The 20,480-nt window shown below is 43.4% G+C and overlaps 1 protein-coding gene across 1 annotated transcript in view; it reads right to left on the reverse strand.

Moving 5' to 3' along the window:
* Positions 1-20,480, reverse strand: part of LOC137433624 (carbonic anhydrase-related protein 10) — a 295,408-nt gene that overhangs the window by 82,939 nt on the left and 191,989 nt on the right. The window contains exons 4-5 of the mRNA XM_068125924.2: positions 7,704-7,889; positions 6,198-6,293 (exon numbers count right to left, since the gene is read on the reverse strand). Coding sequence (XP_067982025.1) covers positions 6,198-6,293; positions 7,704-7,889 — 282 coding nt within the window. The remainder of the gene's footprint in view (positions 1-6,197; positions 6,294-7,703; positions 7,890-20,480) is intronic.

A 20,480-nucleotide genomic window follows, 5' to 3' on the forward strand; every position in this document is an offset into this window, starting at 1 on the left:
GATCACGTGAGCAAGATGGCGGATCATGGAAGGGACAAGATGACGGATCATGGAAGGGACAAGATGGCGGATCGTGGAAGGGACAAGATGACGGATCATGGAAGGGACAAGATGGCGGATCAGGGAAGGGACAAGATGGCAGATCATGGAAGGGACAAGATGGCGGATCATGGAAGGGACAAGATGGCGGATCATGGAAGGGACAAGATGGCGGATCATGGAAGGGACATTTCAAATGACAACATGAAATTTTGTTCCCAAGGGAATGGGGAAAAACTTGAAATTTTTTTTTGTGAAATTTGAAATGAAAGTGAACTTCTGAATGGATTTACCTAAAATTTTGAATGGATTTACATATACATGCAATTGCCATAGAGGTTCGCTTACAAAACTCTCTATTAATTATTCAAGGTTACATGGTATTGGTCACATGGTATAGGTCACATGGTATATGCAAGGAATGGGAAACATATGTGTGAAGTTTGCGTTTGATCTTTTCAGCCATTCTGGAGGAGCGGCTTTTTAAAGTTTTATTTTTCAAAAAATCATAGCCGCCAAACCATGTGACCTATGATGTCATGGTCACGGAACATTTTGTTCGGGTATGCGATCATGCATGTAATGTTTTGCCTCGATCTGTTTAGTCGTTTCGGAGAAAATGATATTTAGTGGTTTTTAAGGCTTTTGTGTTAAAACAAATATGGCGGCCGAACCACGTGACAGATGATGTCATCATTATTTTTTTTTTCTCCACCAATTTATCCCTATATGACAATAAATTTCATCTTGATCGGATGAAGATTTGTACTTGTTGAATTATGACGTCATAATAAAGGCACCTGTGACATCATCATTAATACATGTTATTCCCCTTGGAGAGTTCTTTACAATGAGCCATGTCTCGATTTTTTCTATGCAGCACTTTCGGAGATATTTTGGAGTACCACGTAACCTATGACGTCATAATTATCATCAAAATATTATACAGGTGGAGTTGTACCTATGGTGAAAATTTCCTGTCAATCGGACCAACGGTTGCAGAGAAAATAATATTTATTCTGAGTGGACAAACAGACAGACAGACAAACGGACTCAAATGCAATACCATACCCTCTCCTCTGGCGAGGGTAAGGAGATGTGTCTCTCTGTCCATCTGTCGTGTTATAACTTGAGAGCAGATTAACGGATTTCAATGCACCCAACGATGGTGGATTCAAGGAAACTTACGGGAAGGTTTGTGATTCCAAAAATAAGAAAAAAAAGGAAGAAAGGTTTGTGTACGGGAACATGGACAAACGTGGCGAAACTGCATATGCCAACTTGCGACGCTGGTTATCCCCACACGGAGGGCAGGATCTCTCAGGAATCCTTTTTTGTTAACTTTGAACGGCTTCACAGATTTCAATGAAACCACTCTCGGGAAGTAAACACAACCACGTATCCATCTTCCTACAAGGATTCCCAATCTCCACAAATCTAAACCAGAACCTACCAATGCAACTTTCTCAGCTTCTGTTGCCACCACCATACTCATTTACATTAAATCAAAAACTCTTCCTCCTTAATCTTCTTCATTTATAATAATGGTGAGTCTCATTCAATCCCGTTTTTCATATCGATTAGGTTCAGAAAACACTTGCTATATTCAATACTTTTTCTACAACAGCAATATATCGCCCTATCGAACAGCATTTCCGATCATACACCACCTTTTAAGCTAGGGTGGATCCAGGGGGGGTGACAGGGGTGACTAGTCACCTCCCTATTTTTGGAATAGCAATGTTTTAAAACAGAGGAAATTGTTTTTTTTGGTCTTTCAGATTTCCGTTTTGCAAGGGGCCTATGGAATCCATCTACATCGCCTGGTAATATTATCTATTAATTTAGTGTTCGTTATGGTTGAAGATAAGCTCTAATTAGCAGGAGGTAGGCCCTAGTTAGATTAATGCTGCCGAGGTGTAGGATAAGCCGCTGGGGCCTGACTAGGCCTAGGCCTAGTCGATCATATCCTACTGTTTGGGAATAGGCGTTCTGTATAGCCATAAGTTTCATCTTTATTGCAGTTATTCAACTTGATTATCAATTTATTTCAGATTTGAGCGTGCGTTTGAAAAATGGACAACCCAAGGAAGAAAACACGTCGCCAAGGAACCCTGGACGCTTTCATTAAAAAGCCTAGTTCCAGCGAAGGTACGACAACGTCTGAAGCTCCTGAGGCGATTGATATGGTCACGGAGCCAACGGCAGAACACACAGAACCGATAGCTCCAAGAGAACTTCAACCTCAGCATGGTGTTGTTGCGAATTCTATTTCTTCTGATGGTACAGCGGCAGCCGTCACTGTGGCATCCTCGACAGTTGAAGTGTCTGTCTCGCCGTATGACGTCGGACAAGTAATTCGTGGATCATCAACATTAAGTGACTCGGATAAGATTCGGTTCATTGACAATTGCTGGAAACCTTCAACGTCTGATGCCCTGGATTCCCAATATTGCGAGTCGAAAAGGCGGTACCTGACATTCCAATGGAAATGGCTTGATCACCACAAATGGCTTGCATACAGTGCGCACGTCAACCATAGAGGCGGTTGGTGTTTACCGTGCTTACTGTTTTTGAGTGACCGTGAAAAGGAAACTCTTGGGGTCTTTGTTAAAACTCCATTCAGAAACTACAACAAATCCAAGGAATCGCTGAGTGGACACGAGGATAAGAAATACCACAAGATATGCATCGAACGGGCAGGTATTATCCGAGCTCAGATGGCAAACGTCGAGGGTCGCATTGACGTACAGATCAATCAAATAGCAGCGCAAAATGTCAAAAGAAATGAACAGATACTGCCATATATCGTCGACGTGGTGATGCTATGTGCCACACAGCAGATCGCTTTACGTGGGCATAGGGACGACAAGGTGGATTTCGCTCAGGCACCCGTAGCCAACGAAGGGAACTTTCTAGCTATCATTTGTCTTCTGGCAGAGAGCAATCCTGCCCTGAAAGAGCATCTAATCTCTGGACCGAAGAATGCTCGGTACACCAGTAAAACGGTTCAGATTGAGTTGATCAATGTAGCTGCCGACTTGTTCGGTGACTACTTTCGAAAATGCCTTGAAAAACACCCTCACTTTACAATCATCGCGGATGAAACAACATCACAAGGCCGTGAGGTTTTGTCAGTATGCATTCGCCTACTCGACTTCCTTGCTGATCCATCCAAACCGAAAAAGCGTGAAGTGTTGATAGACATATGCGACCTTGAATGTACGACTGGACAGGCTATTGCCAAGGCAATTCAAAAAAGCCTTGAGAGAAATAAGATCAGCATTGCTGATTGTAAGGGTCAGGCATACGACACAACTGCGTCAATGAGCTCCGACAAGAAGGGTGTTCAAGCTGAAATTTCCAAGCTTGCGCCGGATGCGGATTATCAAGGTTGTTGTCTGCATGGACTCAATCTTGTTATCTGCCATGCTTGCAAAATCCCATCCAATTGTAAATATGATGGATAATTGCCGAGAGTTGTTCAGCTTTTTTGACAATTCACCGAAGCGACAGAGGTTTTTGGAGGTCATTATCCATGCCCTGTCTCCAGATGCAAAGAAGGTCAAGCTAAAAAACCTGTGCAAGACGAGATGGATCGAAAGGCATACCGCCTTCGAAACAATCTTCGAGCTGTACGAATACATTGTCGTCACTCTCGATGAAATATGTCAACCCACAACTGATGAGAGATTCTATCCGCACAATGAAGAATGGAGCTGGGACACAAATACCAGGACTGCAGCCAATGGTCTACGGCATACGATGGCAAGCTTTGGCCATATTGTCAACTTCGTGTGTGCAAAGGAACTGCTGGAACCTATGCGACCACTGCTTACATCGCTACAAGGTAGACTGATGGAGGTGTACTTCGGGTTTCAGAAGATCGAAGAGGTAAACCTTTCGTATGTGGACATCCGAAAAGGGATCGACGAGTGGTTTCAGCATATGTACGTGGAAGTACTAGCTGTAGCTGAAAAAGTTGGGTCTACTGAGCAACGGCCAAGAGTATGCGGTCGACAAACACAACGAAATAACTGCCCATCTGAGTCCGTAGCCGAATATTGGAAGAGGACTGTAGTGATACCATTCCTTGACGTGATATGTAGTGAGATGAAATCTCGGTTCAGTCAGGATAAAAGGGCGCATTATGAGCTTTGTGCTCTCATTCCTGAGGTAATCGTGAAACAGAGCACTGCCGAAGTGAAGGAGCTGGGTCAATGCCTTCTGGTGAAGTGGAACCACGTCATGCCGCTCCCATCAGCCTTTCAAAGTGATCTGCAGAGGTGGATGAATTACTGGAAGCGGCAGTTGCCTATCTCCGCAAGCTCAGTAACCAGCCTTTTGACCTTCCATGCTGACGCCACCTTCTTTCCCAACCTACGAGAACTACTGAAGATTCTAGCTGTGCTGCCAGTGGGAAGCGTGGAGGCAGAGAGGTCGTTCTCGTGTTTAAGGCGTATCCACAACTGGCTCCGAAATACGATGGCAACGGAGAAGCTGAGCGACTTGGCAGTAATCGCTATGCAAGGACACGAGGTGCCAATCTCAAAGGCGGACATCTGCAAACGATACATGGATCTACACCCTCGTCGAATGATGGCATCGTCGTTGTTTGATGACCGTGATGGTGATTAATTCTATGCACGAAAATGCCGGTGACAGAGTCACATTTATCATGTTTGATACTGCTCACATTCATGTTCATTGTTTCTGATCAGTCAAGTAATATTGTAAGTTGGCCAGCGATTACTGATAGTCGGAAAAAATTCTTCATCCCGATACCGGGTCACTGTTTTGGTCAATCTTATTTCTTCCTATTTTACGAAAATGTAACTCATTGATGAAAAATTAAAATCCCTACCTAAAACGTCATACTCTAGGAGTCCAACAGTGAGGCAGATTTGTTTCACAGAATGCAGGAAATTGCATTTCAGAACAAGCAAAATTGAAAATTTCCATGCCCCCCCCCGGGCCCCCCTAGCGGGCTCGGCCCCATTGGGGCCTCGAGGAAGTCACCCCCCTGCAGAAAATCCTAGATCCACCACTGTTAAGGCACCATACAGCAGGTCGCTCGACTTGCAACACAGGTGAGAAAAGGATACGAACAAAAAAGCAGCTGATATCTGAATAATTTATTTGAACGATTTTTAAAGGCTGAAAGTTATTTTTTATATTTTTTTCTCTTAAAACTTGTCAGTCAATACACCACACCATCTTTTTATTACATAAGCAAAAATGGCAGACTTTCCCTCTTCCCCTCTGCATTGTATTCTCCATGGTGTTCCATGGAGGGGAGGATGCACGTGACCTCAAAAATTAATCTTTCGTGCATACGTAAATCTATCTCTATCTATAAGATTGGTATTCCCGTCAGTGAAGCGACCGGTCGTATGCTGTCGTAATAACAAGGAGAAAAAGACGTAAAATGTCATAGCCCCCATGGTTTCAGTAATTTTGTTGTACGAAGTTGAAGGCCTCAAGTCAGCCATCTTTGGTCAGAGTACAAAACAAAAATCTTTCGCATATGCTAAACTCTCATATGTGTTGTCTTTGTGCCAAGTTTGAACAAAATCGGTCCATGCATGTCCGAGAAAAGGTTGCAGACGCACGGACGGGCGAGACCCAATCCATAAGCCCCCTTTTCGGACTAAGACCAACCTTGGACTAATAAATATGAGTTCCCTTACAAAGAACTTCGACAAAAGAGGAAGTCATAAGGCCCATCAAAGCCTGCGCCCATCATTACCAAACTTTGGTTGTTTGTCCATGTTTTATCCTTTTAAATGCCTCTCCCAACCCCCCAACCCGCCCTTCCCATGCCTCCTCTCCCCAAGCTCTCTCCTTCCCACAGATCTCCCGATGTCCCTGTTCTCTGCTGTTGTACTTGTGTGCTTCCCTCTCTCTCCCCATCTTGGCTTCCGCTCCCTTTATCTTATGTTTTATGTGTGAGTTTGTCTTTTTGTGATTAATGTTAGCTCTTACACGAGCCTCGATGTTGTATTCAAAAAAAATAAAAATAAAAATAAAATGCTGAGCTTCAAACAAGGAAGTAGAAAGAACCATTTTCAAAGTCTTTGGTTTGACTTAAGTATCACTACAAAATCTATATATTAGGTACAGAAAAGGAGATAGGCCACAGTGCATTCTGGCGTCACCTGTACAAAGATGCTGATGACAGACAAACCATTCGGACTTCGTGCTGCCTCAGACACATTGGCATACAGCTCGTGGTTGAAGTGTATCAGTTGAACCTGTGGTCAGGTATGGAGGACAGATGAAAGTAATTAAAGGCAACAGACTTTCAAAAAATATTAACTAATCACCAAAAACATGCCTTCATTGAAGGCACTTTCTCTTTATTATTCGGTGGGCAGAAGATATGTTTCTCTCCTGTCTGCTTGTTTGTCTGTTTGTGTGCAGGATATCTCAAAAACGTTGCAGACAGCTATGAATGAAGTTTGGCAGGCAAGTTGGCGGTGTATTAAGGACGAATTGATTCGATTTTGGTGAAGACCCCTATCCCGATCCAGTTATGATTTTTTAAATGCCTCCTCCGACAAAGTCGCCGGAGGCATTATGTTTTCGGGTTGTCCGTCTGTCTGTCCGTCCGTCCGTACGGGCTAAACCTCGTTTTTCTCAGCAACCATATGTCTGACTGAGACGAAACTTTCAGGGTAGGAGCGACACCCATGCAGAATGTTTTAATGAAAATTGTGACGTCATAGGTCACGTGGTATGGCAGCCATCTTGGATTAAAAGCAAATAATTAAAAAATTATTTATCTGCAACCGCTGAATGGAAAAATTTGAAACATCGCACATTGTCAAGTACTCCCAATGGGGAACAAAAGCATGATAATGATGACATCATAGGTGAAATGGTATACCAGCCAAAAATGTTTTAATCGAATTCCTTATCCTAAAAATCTGAAATTGAATACACATGATCTATGACCCATTTGTAGTGACATATTAAATTTATGACATCATAGGTCACATGGTTTGGGAGCCATATTGGATTGAAGGAAAATATTAAATAATTATATCTCTGAACCCGCTCACCCCATCGATGCGAAATTTTACAAATATCATCTAACAGCACTGTTGCATATAGTTTGAAAATGATGATGTCATAGGTCACGTGGTTTGACAACCATCTTTGATAGAGAAACGAACCTTATCCAATCAACTCGAAACTTCACTAACGTGATCCCCTACCCATACATATGCAGAGTGATGGCATCGACCCGTTGTGGGACTATGCGGAGGCATATTGGCGACACAGGCGCATTGTTCTAGTTTTAAGTGATTTGATCTTCATCATTGTGTGATGGGGCCACAAACGATATATAACATGACATTTCAAAATGTTGTGGACAAGTTATGACAAAACTTGGTGGATGAGTTGGTTAGGTGAAAAGAACAAGCCGATTCGATTTTGGTTCATGTCCGAATTCAGATCCGGCCTATCAGTGGGATACAAAACCGAGTGCCTTTCTAGTTCTACATGGCACTATAGATTATCCCCAGAAGCATTGACTACCTGGCAGTCTTAGATAATACGTTAGTCACCTGTTATATATTGTGAATGCTCTATGAGTCTGGAATCCACTTCCTTACACACAAAACCATCGATGAGCAGCACACTGCTGTTTGACTCACTTCACCAGCAAAGGACTGGCCGTTCAAGCGATGTTCAGATCCACGGCTGTCGATCGTCCCGAAGTGCAGCCGAACCTCGTGCAGGTGGTAGCTGTAGGCCAGAGGTCCTCCTGAAATGTTCACCGGGTGCTCCTTTTCTAGGCGCAGCACAACCAAACGCCCTGTGTTGTACATGGTGCCATCAACCTGCCATGCACAAAATAAATTACTGCATTGATGATGAAAGATCAACAAACACCTTTTTGGAGCTACTTCATTTGGCCTCCCAGCTTTTGAATGTTGTTCATATTCAATGAACAGGAACCTGACCAAAGTACTACCGTATGGACATAAAAAAAGGTCTTGTTCCTTGTCTATCCTTACATTAGTGTAGACTGCAAGATTAGCAAATATGTTAGCGCGCTCAACTCGGAGTCCTGTAATAAAGTTTGGTTTCTGATGACATAAGAAACTTTGGAGATGGTGGATTTCACTTGAAAGACTCCGCAATAAAACAGGTCTCACAATTCACTCCCAAGCCTACAAGGACCACCTACAACACTACAAAGATGCCCTCTCCCGCGCCCGCTCCGCCTACTACTCTCAAATTATCCACTCTGGCTCCGGAGACCCAAAAGCACTCTTCTCGACAATAAACAAACTCCTCCGCCCCCTGAACACCACCACCCAGTCATTCGCAGTAGACAACTGCATCTCCTTCCTCTCTTTCTTCCAACGCAAAATTGACAACATCTACAACAGCTTGACCACCGCCGCACCCGCTCCCCCTCCAACCACCTGCCCCCCCCCCCTTGTCCTGCCATCCCCTGTCTCGGTTCTCCCCAATCTCCCCTACTGACCTCTCTGAACTCCTCATAGGAATGAAAACTGCCACCTGCACTCTTGACCCCATCCCCTCCAGCTTTGTCAAGGCCTCTCTCCCTGCTCTCTCTCCACTTATCATTGCAACAATAAACTCCTCCCTGTCTACAGGCATCGTCCCACCTTCCCTCAAAATTGCTGCTGTTACCCACATTCTAAAAAAACCTGGTCTAAACCCTGACACCCTAAACAACTTCAGACCCATCTCCAACCTACCCTTTCTGTCAAAAGTTTTGGAACGCGCTGTAGCCACTCAACTCAAACATCACCTCTCTGCCAATAACCTGTATGAAACATTCCAATCCGGATTCCGCTCCAACCACAGTACTGAAACTGCTCTCCTCAAAATCACCAACGACCTTCTCCTCTCCTCTGACGCTGGCAACCTCAACATGCTCGTCCTCCTCGACCTCAGCGCTGCCTTTAACACCATCGATCACACCATCCTCCTCACCCGACTTGAATCCACCTTTAACGTTACTGGCACTGCCCTCTCTTGGATTAAATCATACCTCTCTGACAGACGCCAGTTCATCTCCATCAATAACTGCAAATCCCCCACTGCTCCCCTCCCCCAAGGTGTCCCCCAAGGTTCAGTTCTTGGCCCCCTCCTCTTCATCCTTTACCTGTCCCCACTCGGTCACTTAATCCGCCGTCATGGTCTCCAATTCCACTGCTTCGCCGATGACATCCAGCTTTTCATCTCCACCAAGTCCGTCTCCACCGACACCCACTCTATCCTGACAAACTGCACCACTGAAATAAAATCCTGGCTTTAATCAACTTCCTCAAGCTTAACTGTGATAAATCTGAAATAATCATCATTGGCCCAAAAACGCTCACAAAATCCACCCATAACTTTGCCCTCAACATTGACGGTATCCCAGTATCCACCTCCCCTCACATCCGGAATCTTGGCGTCATCTTTGACCAAACCCTCTCCTTCGACAAATACACTAAACAGATCACAAAGACAGCCTTCTTTCACCTGAAAAACATCGCCCGTCTCCGTCCATCCCTCTCCTCCACGGCTGCAGAAACCCTCATCCACGCCTTCATCACCTCCCGTCTGGACTACTGCAACAGCCTCCTCTTTGGTTCACCCTCAAAAATCACCAATAAACTCCAATACATTCAGAACTCCGCTGTCCGTCTACTCACCCATTCCCGGACCCGTGACCACATCACCCCCGTCCTTTACAAGCTTCACTGGCTCCCCATCCCCCAGAGAATCCAGTACAAAATCCTCCTCTTGACATACAAAGCCCTCCATAACCTGGCCCCATCCTACCTGGCTGACCTCCTCTCCAGACACACTCCCACCCGCAACCTCCGCTCTGCTGGTACCAACCTCCTGACCCCCCCCCCCATCCGGACCAAATTCAGATCCTGGGGGGACAGGGCCTTCTCCATCGCTGCTCCCACCCTCTGGAACTCACTACCTCACACCATCAGAGACTCCTCCTCACTCACCACATTCAAAACATCACTAAAGACCCACCTGTTCAACACTGCATTCAACATTCAACCCACAGCATTTAACCCCTGACTATCTCTTCTCCTTCTATTCTCCCTCCTTTTGCTTTAAATATTTCCCTATTGATTCTTGTCTTTTTGCAGTTGTTGTTTTCATGTATTGTTATGCATTATGTTTTGCACTCTGTCAAAGCGCCTTTGGGCTTCTTGAAAAGCGCTATACAAAATAAATGAATTATTATTATTATTATTATTATAAGAATTGAATATAAAATTCCATCTTTTGAATATTGTTTTGTGCATCTAATGAACTTTAACATTTAATAAAAGCAGTCGAGTTATTCTGTAGTGCAGATAAAACAAACGAGTGAAAAGCCCAATAAACAAGGAAAATAAATAAACGTAAGCTACATTAATAAAATTAATAAAAGGTCTTTTCAAAAAGCATGATATGATTAACAGAACCATTGAGCGTAACTTATAGAAGTAAAAATAATAAAACTCTGCAAATTGATAAATATCATGAACAGCATTTGTTGAGGTTCACTTCGAGGTTCAGAAGTAAAAAAAAAAGATATAATACGGCTGAATGGAGTATGCGTAAACTCCTTGATAAATTAATGTTAAATATACTGCACTTGATATTTAACATGTGGGGAAATGAATGATTGCAGGTGAGTTTATGAGTAGTGGAACAGAAGGACGGATCCTAGTGGGGTTCGAAGGATCGGAGGAGTCCTCGTCTTAGAGATGGCTGAACAGATATATTAGTCAAACTTGCAAAGGTTCCTCAGTGAGTGTCTGGGAGTGCTTTAGTCAAAGAATGTTTTTGAAAATTCAGGGGAATTTTTTTTTCCATTTTTTGGGGGATTTTCTTTCTTGATCGCTCTACAGTATATACTGACAAAGCCTTTGTAGCTTTGTGAAAGGTAGTATTAAATGATCTCCCTCCCCATTCCTTAGTGGGTGTTGAGAAATGTTTTAGGCAGCCACAAAAACGGGGGAAAAAAAACAAATAGATTTCTTCAAAATGCCAACAAAATGCCAACATCACCTGGCAACGCCTGGCACTCTCGCTAGTACAACATAATGGACAGGTAAATGATTTAGTGGGAAGATGGTTTGAGGGTGGGCAAACAGGTACACTGCCACTCACCCACCCCTCCAGCCCCACAAAAATCAAATGATCCAATATGGCTGCCAGACCACGTGAGCAATGACATTCTCTAATATAACTGCCGTGTAGATCACGCTCAAGCATTTCAAACTAATCAGACGAAGTGTTGTCCCTTTCAAATTATGATGTCATAATTAAGGCACCAATGACGTCAATGTAGTGAAATTATACCAAAGTTGAACCCAGGAGAGTTACTCGCTTCAGCCACTGAAGGGCGTCTATAAAACCTGGGACATCCGCGACGCTGGGCCACTCCTGTGACATTTACTTTACATGTAGTCTTGAATGGTACGTATATGCGAGACTCGCACATATATGCTAGACTCGCTTGCTTTGACTATTATTATCGGTCCTCTCTGTATGATACCAAGATCCTGATATCTATTGCATGACTGTATTTTTACAGGATGATGCCAGAGATCTAATTGAGATTAAACCTACCGATGGGACAAAGTTGTGGACCTGATTGATTTTTCACAACAGTCATTGTTAACAACACTTATTCCCCGATGTGGAGTTCTTTACAATGAGCCACGTTTAATTTTTTTTTTCCATGGAGCAGTTTTGGAAATATAGAAGTGCAACGTTTGCCGATTTTCCCAAGATGGCGCCTGTACCACATGACATATGACGTCATAATTATGAATAAAAAAATTATACAGACGGAGGCGCTCCTACGGTCAAATTTCGTGTCAATCAGACCAACGGTTTCCGGGAAAATGAATTTTAAAAATGTAGACACGCACGTAAGTACGCCACACATATGCACCCGAATGCCTAACCCTGCTTTTCGCTTCACGGGCGCAGGGTAATAAAGGTATTAATTAATATGGCCTCAAATTATTTGGGATCCATAGTCCCCTGTTCTTTCAGTGACCCTGCCTTCCCCTATAGATTACAACACAGAGTGGTACATGTTAGTGATTGACTAGTCCATCATCAGCTGTGGAACAACTGTGTTCAGCCTTCGAACTCACGACACCTTTACTCTCATGTAGTGAACCGTGTGAGTGGTGTGAGTGAAACAAAGTTTAAACATTACGTGCTCAGTTTTTAAAACATGGACACGGTGCCGGCCTCACTTCGTCTCAAAGTCTCATTCTTGACTCCGCTTACGATACATAGGAATGGATTTCAGAAGAAAACGCCATAATTGGTGAGAGGTTGTCTCATGAAGGTGTGTCAGGTTTTAGGACATTCAAGTGTGTTTGGTGTGATCTTCCAGATCTAGTGCTTTCATCAGTTTGGAATGATGCAATTCAACCATGCGACATGGTCCTTTACTACACCTTGAAAGAAGGTGTCATCTAGGACCGCTAAAGAAAGCCATCTTTCCATAATCTTCATCGTTTTCAATAATCACCAAACATCGATGTGCGAAATGATGCAAACACGTTTCCTTCACACTTTTCAATTGCTAACAGTTCTGCGGATGCTGCAAACACCATTGTCTGGTTTAATTAGGTAAGCAAGGACAGGTACAAGGTAACCAAGGGAAGGAAACAAACTTGGTTTCATTGGCACAAGATAAACAAGAGTTTCATCTTTAAATTACTGCACTTACAATCTAATACCATATTGAGTCAAATTGGACAATGCAAGGTAAGCAGTTACCTGGAAGAGGGTAGAGGTGTGGAATAAAATACAACGAATGATAAATGTGGAAACGGATTGAGATTCTTGGACTGGAAGCCAAACATCTGACGCTGTCAGAATGTCATTACAGAAGAACATCAACTTGAGGTTCAAGGCCCTTCTCTACCAGACGTGGAATTCCTAAGTAGCTCTCACTTCCAGATTGTGTTACACGATGAACCATCACAACCCTTATACACAATGCAACCCTATTATAAAGAATGACATCAATAGCATATTCCACAATATCACACTTCCATGTAAACACACACCTGTGAAAGATTTTGTACAAATATTGTCTCTGGGCTTGTCTATGTCCTGGGTTCCTTTTGTTTAACTTTCACCATGAATAAGTGTTTCGCTCTTTAAATTCCCATTCCACTAGTCTTGTCTCCCTACACACTGCAATGCACTTGCCAGTGGCATTATTACGAGAGCAAAGCACCACATGTTTTGACTTGCTGTGCAAATACTGCTGATTGCGACTAACACTACAGGCCAAAACTTGGGTGGCTTGTACATTTCTCGAGATAATTGCTTATCTCGAAATTCACAATTTATCCCGCCTCGCTCGGTAAGTGTTGAATAGAGAAACAAAAATTTAAAGGTGAAATTTTGTCTTTTTTTCTTTTAACCATTAGCTCTTCCATATATTTTATTCGTAAGAGCAGATGTTTGAGCTACATGGGGCATTCAAAATGTTATGCTAACGAGAGAGTCTAAGATACAGTGCCTTCAGAAAGTATTCACACCCCTTGACTTTTTTCATATTTTGTTGTGTTACAGCCTAAATTTAAAATGGATTAAATTGAGATATTCTCTGTCACTGATCAACACATAATATCACACAATGCAAAAAGTGGATTTTTTTAATAGAAATTTTTACAAAATAATTTAAAGTTAAATAAAGAAATATCAAATTCACATAAGTATTCAACCCTGAGTCAACACTTCGTAAAAGTGCCTTTGGCAGCGATTACAGATTCATGTCTTCTTGGGTATTTCTGTATCAGCTTTGCATATCTGTATTTGGTGAGTTTCTCCCTTTCTTCCTTGCAGATTTCCTCAAGCTCTGTCAAGTTGAATGGGGAGCATTGGTAAAGAACAATCTTCAAGTCTTCCCACATATTCTCAATGGGATTAAAGTCCAGGATTTGGCTGGGCCATTCGAGGACTTTCAGGTTATTGCTCTGAATCCATTCCAGTGTTGTTTGGCTGTATGCTTGGTGTCATTGTCCTGTTGGAACATAAACCTTCACAGCAGTCTAAGGTCTTTTGCACTCTGAAGTAGATTGTCCTCGAGGATTTGCCTGTATTTGGCTCCATTCATTGTTCCCTATATCCTCACAAGTCTCCCAGTCCATGCCACTGAAAAGCATCACCATAGCATGATGCTGCCAAACGCCATGCCTCACGGTAGGGTGGTGTTAGATGGGTTTTGAGCTGTGCTCGGTTTCCGCCAAATGTAGCTCTTTGCATTCAGGCCAAAGAGTTCAATTTCCATCTCATGAGACCACAGAATCTTTTGCCTCATGCTCTCAGAGGCTTTCACGTGTCTCTTTGCAAACTCCAGGTATGCTGTCATGTGCCTTTCTCTCAGGAGTGGTTTCCGTCTGGCCACGCTCCCATAAAGGTTAGATTTGTGAAGTGCTGCAAAGAATCTTGTCCTTCAGGTAGGTTCTCCGATCTCAGCCAAAAAACTCGATAGTTCTGTCAGAGTGATTATTGTGTCCTTGGTCACCTCCCTGATCAAGGTCATACTTGCCCAGTTGTTCAGTTTGGTCGGTGGGCCAGCTCTAGGAAGAATCTCGATAATAATATTCTTTCTATTTCCTAATGAACTCGGCAACGGTTGCTAGAGTGAGATGTGCATGGAAGAAGTTTCGGGAACTGAGTGGCGTGCTGACGAGGAGGGGAGTGTCGTTGAAGGTGAAGGGAAAGGTGTATGCTGCATGTATGAGAAGTGTTATGATTTATGGGAGCGAGACATGGGTCATGAACGTAGAGCAGCAACGAAGTCTGGAAAGGGTGGAAATGCGAATGGATCGGTGGATGTGTGGAGTGTCGTTGAGAGAGAGGAAGACAAATGATGAATTGCGAATTATGATGGGAATAGAGCCTGTGATGGATGCTGTGAAGAGGAACAGGTTGAGATGGTTTGGTCATGTGTTGAGGAAGGATGAAAGTGACTGGTTGAGTAGAGTGATGGAAATGAATGTAGAAGGAAGTAGAGGACGGGGAAGACCGAGAAAGACTTGGCTAAAGATGGTCGAAGAAGAAATGCGGGCAAGGGGGTTAACAAGGGGAGATGCAGAAAATAGGGCAAATGGAGAAGATTGTCATGGGGACCGCAAAGCTAACCCCCGCTCTTGCAGGGAAATGGCCTTAAAATGCCTGTTGTTGTTGTTGTTGTTGTTGTTGTTGTTGTTGTATTTCCTAATGATGGAGCTCACTGTGCTCTATGGAACTTTCAACACTAGAAATTGTTTTATTTCCTTCCGCAGATCTATGCCTCCTCACAATTATATCTCGGAGTTCTATGAACAGTTCCTTGGACTTCATGGTAGAGTTTCTGCTCTGACATGTACCATCAACTGTGGGACCTTATATAGAATGGTGTTTCTTTCTAAATCATGTCAAATAAATTGAATTGGCTAAAGGTGGACTCCAATAAAGTTGTAGAGACATCTCAAGGAAATCAATGGAAATTGGATGCACCTGAACTTAATTTGCAGTGTCGTAACAAAGGGGGTTGAATACTTTTTAACTGAAGATATTTTAGCTTTTCGTTTTTTATTATTTTGTAAAAATTTATAAAAGAAAAATTCCACATTGACATTTTAGGGTATTATGTATAGATCAGTGACAAAAATTGAAATTTAATTCATTTAAAATTCAGGCTGTAACACAACAAAACATGAAGAAAGTCAAGGGGTGTGCATACTTTCTGAAGGCACTGTATGCTACGGTTTTTTACTTTCAATATAGTATCAAGTCCGTGGCCGATGAACACCAGCCTTGAACGGATAGCCGGACGGTCTTCAATTCCTGAGGTGAACGGCCGAATTAATGGCGGGTATTTTTTATGGCGGGCACGGGACAAAAGGCGGCAAGATGCTTACCTGAAGGAAGCACACGGGTTGATTCCCGAAACCCACAAACAAGGAAACACAACACCACAAATAAAATACAACAATAATGAATTTAATGAAAGTAAATGCAAGAATAAAATTAATGTGGAGGTGAATTTAATATTTCCTATGGTGAGACGTCTCCACTCAGACATAAAAACAGACAAGGGCAAAGATAATAAACCAAAAACAATTACCCTAATAATCCAGCACAACCCTAGCCAGCCTGCCCTCAGCTCTGGGCCAATATTTATGCTTGTGGATTGTGGTGATTGGCGGTTGTAGAAACTGATCAGGTCAGCAGGGCAGGATTAGGATGGCCGACGAAAGGACCGTGCGTCGAAGCCCCCACAATGGCGCCAATCAACGATGCGAGCGCACCCCTTCCTCACGATCGAAACTGTCGACATTGCTCTCTCTCTCTCAGCATCAGTGCACTGAAGAATGCCAGCTGTCTGTTCGAGCAAAGAGACCAACAATGATGAAAACCTCCCTGTTCATGCAGAAACAAGAGACCATACCTAGAGCAGAGACGCGCTCCTCTTCTTCCTTCCCTCAAGTCCAAAGCTCACCTAGCCAGAAGCGCCAGCACAAAAGCGACCGCCAGGGACAGAAGCCAGTCTGAGAGAGAGAGAGAGAGAGAGAGAGTCTTCTTCTTCCTGCTCTCGAACCTTCTAGCCCTGATGTCATTTCGTCCAATCCCCAAGCTCTGTTGAATCACTCCATGGTCTTGCTTGACCAATGACGAACTTCAGGGCGTGGCCTGCCGGTTGTGCTCTCCCACCCCCCGCCCCCCTTACCATGCCTTCTCCCCCCAAGCCCTCTCCCTCCCACAGATCTCCCGATGTCCCTGTTCTCTGCTGTTGTACTTGTGTGCTTCCCTCTCTCTCTCCCCATCTTGTCTCCCGCTCCCTTTATCATATGTTTTTTTTTGTGTCCGTTTGTTTTTTTGTGATTAATGTTAGCTCTTACACGAGCCTCGATCTTGTATACAAAAAAAATAATAATAATAATAATAATAATAATAATAAAATGCCTCTTGTTTGTTCCGTCAATAAAATGTGGTTTTCTTATGAGAGATAAGAAGTCAGAATCGATCGGTGATACAAAAACAGGTAATAATTTTAATCCCACGTCAATTCATTGTGGAATAAGTCATGATTTCACTCAATATATTAAAACTTTTGCTTTGAGGTTTGAACATAGGAGGAAATGAATTTTGAGGAACCCAATGGGCAGTGAACAAAAATGAAAGGAAACATTTAGATGAGGAATAGTGCAATCAGAGACCATTCCTTTGGGCCCTTTGCACATCTTAGTAAGGGAAACATATGAAAATCTGTTAACTAAATTGTTACCAAAAAATATTTCTTCACCAATATGTTTGTAAAGGTGTGTAATAACATGTGTTAAAATGTTGAAGGTCAACTCCCGTGGGAAACCCAGAAAAAAAGCTGTTGAATTCGGGTACCGAAAAATTATTTTCGAGAATTTTAATTTTTTTAAATCGGCCCTTAAGTAACTTATGAGGGGTCAAATAAGGGGTTTTCATGATTCTGAGTTGATTGTTAACATTTATATTTCACCACAGACACTCCTTTGTGGAAAAATAATTTCTAAATATATCTCATTTTCTACTTTGCAGGACATGGAGTCTAGCAATATGGATGAAGACGTTACTCCACCTGTGCTCAATTGCTTCATCTGTGCACGCTCGGATACACCAGCTGAAAGGCTCATACAGGCAACTCCAAAGGGATACTCAACTTTATTGAAACAAGCAGAAACTGTCGAAAATGTTACTGTTGTGGAACGTATGAAGGAGGCTCAAAAGGAAGGAAAACTGAGGTACCACCAGAAGTGTAAAAATGATCTGTACAACAACTTTGTTGCAACCACCAAGAAGTCAGCTCAAGCATCAAAGGCAGAGAAAGAGTCATCAAAGTTGAAGAGAAGACGCACTACTTGTGAGTTCAGTTCATCAACTGGCTGCAGTTCTAGAAGATCACAGTCAGTTGACCTCCTGTATAAGGATGTATGCATTCTTTGCAACCAACCAGCCCAGCTCTACAAAAATAATCCAGCACAAGCTAGAAAGAAATACAGAGTGCCAGATAATTTGTCTGCAGATACACTGAAGGCAAGCTTGCCGAAGACAGCACGGAGTCGCGGGGATGACTGGGGCACTGAAGTCACTGGACGCCTGGAAGGGATCAACGACTTGGTAGCAGAAGAAACACTGTACCATTTGCGATGCAAACTTATGTTTGCGAGAGGTGACAGTTTGTCCAAGACTGATGAGGAAGGAAAAAGGAAGAGAGGACAGAGGAGTATTGATGAGGAGCGAGAGGCAGTTTTTATTGAATTCTGCGAATGGTTAGACTCAGAATTAGAGCATGGGGTAATGAACATGGACCAAGTCCATGAAAAGCTGCAGGAGTTTGATCAGTCACCAGAGAAGAGCCTTTCTTATTCAAAGCATTGGCTAAAGATAAAACTTCTAGAGAAATACGAAGACACCTTGTATTTCACAACACAGGAAAGAAGGGCAGATGTACTCTGTCTCAAAGATGGCACCGACAATATTCTGCGAGCGCATCATGCTAATCTTGACCATGGAGATGAGAAGACTCAGATCATAAAGACGGCACTCAAGTTCATATCCAATGATATTGCCTTGATTGATTTAGGTCCAAAGTCATACCCCACCACACACAGTATGACTGACATCGATAGTCAGCTGACACTTGTTCCTGCAAGCCTTCAGATGTTCTTGAGACCGATTGTCAAGACAGACGAAAGAGTTGCCGTTTGGGGGCAGAATTTTATTAAGGCCTGTCGACCTCGGTCTGGAGTATTGCCACACCAAATGGGGCTTGCCATACAACTTGATCATAGATTTGGGTCAAAATGGATGCTCAACAAGTTCCACCGGCTGGGATACACTGAGTCTTACACGGAGACACAAAACTACAAATACTGCTTCCTTAATAGTAGGAGTGGAGATGATGTTCCAGATACTTCTGGCACTCTTGACACCATTGTGGAGGAAACCGATGAACAGATCAATGATGAGGTTGCGGTTGATGCTGCGCTTGAGGATCAATCAGTGATGACAGCCAAAGTGCCAGCCAGTGAAAGTGAATTGTCAAGTAATGATCAGGTGGTCTTTATGGAGGTTGGGGAAACAAACAATGCAGTCACTCAGTTTGTTGGAGACAATATAGATTTAAACATTGTCTCTATTCACGGAAACACTCCCTTTCACTCAATGGGTTGGATCGAAGTCACCTCTCCGGCACCACCGTTGCCAGATCCACAGACAACAGCAGCTTTCCCCCGGGTGAAGTTGAAGGCACTCGACAAAGCTAAGATCCTGAGAGGAACTGAAGTAAAGATTATTCCATTTACGAACAGGAAACAGATAGGAACGAACGCGATCATGTTTCTCCCCCTCGCTGAGCTTTCCTCCTCCCTGGCTCATGATCAGCTACTCCTCACTCCAGGTGACACACTCTGGGCAGCGGGGTGGGTGATCAAAGCCAACGATCCTGAGTTCCCACACTCCAACTGGAATGGCTGGATGAAGAGAATCCATGCTAATGATGCAAAACAGAGCACACAGATCGAGTTCCTCCCAGTTATTGAAGGAGACCCGAATGACCTCAACACCATCTTCACCACTCTGAAAGAGTGCATACGGCGCGCTGGGGTCGCTATAGTGACCTTTGATCTTCCGATTTGGCTGAAGGCTGTGAATATAATAAAGCAGGCAAATCTACCCGTCATTCCAAGGTTGGGTGGTTTTCACCTGCTGAAGTCTTATCTTGGATCAATGGGTAACATCATGGAAGATTCTGGACTACTAGATGTGATCCAGTTGATCTATCCTGGAAGTACGACAGCCAACCACATCATGGATGGAGGATGTTTTGACAAGGCAATCCGTGTTCACCTCCTCATCGATGCAGCCATCTATCAACACATCATGAAACTTGCCTTCACTGAGGAGGAGCGTGGTGACATGAAGACCTTCATGGAGAAGGTGGCTGATGGGAAGATGGGAGCCAGACACTCAGACCCAGTAGTGCCAGTGTTTGAGCAAAGGTTTGAAGAAACCTTCAAACGACTCGCAAAAGGAGGAAGAACACCTGCACTCTGGGTGGAGTACCACCACATGGTAGATGTGATCAAGGTCTTTATCAGAACCGAGCGACTTGCAGACCACAATGGGCATCTGTCCTGCATTGTTACCAAGATGCTTCACATCTTTGCCGCTGCAGGCCATCATCAGTATGCCAAGGGCGCACGGCTGTACTGTCAACTCATGAAGGAACTAGAAACTTTGCCTGCTTACAAAGACACCTTAGAACGTCTCACTGCCCACGGGAACCACGTTGTCCGTTACTCAAGTCATGAGTGGTCCGGCACATGGTGTGACATTTGCATTGAGCAGACATTAATGAAGGCAGCCAAGTCACAAGGTGGACTGAGCAG

Source organism: Myxine glutinosa, chromosome 10, assembly GCF_964187855.1.
Source record: "Myxine glutinosa chromosome 10, kmMyxGlut1.1, whole genome shotgun sequence".
Classification (NCBI taxonomy): Eukaryota; Metazoa; Chordata; class Myxini; order Myxiniformes; family Myxinidae; genus Myxine; species Myxine glutinosa.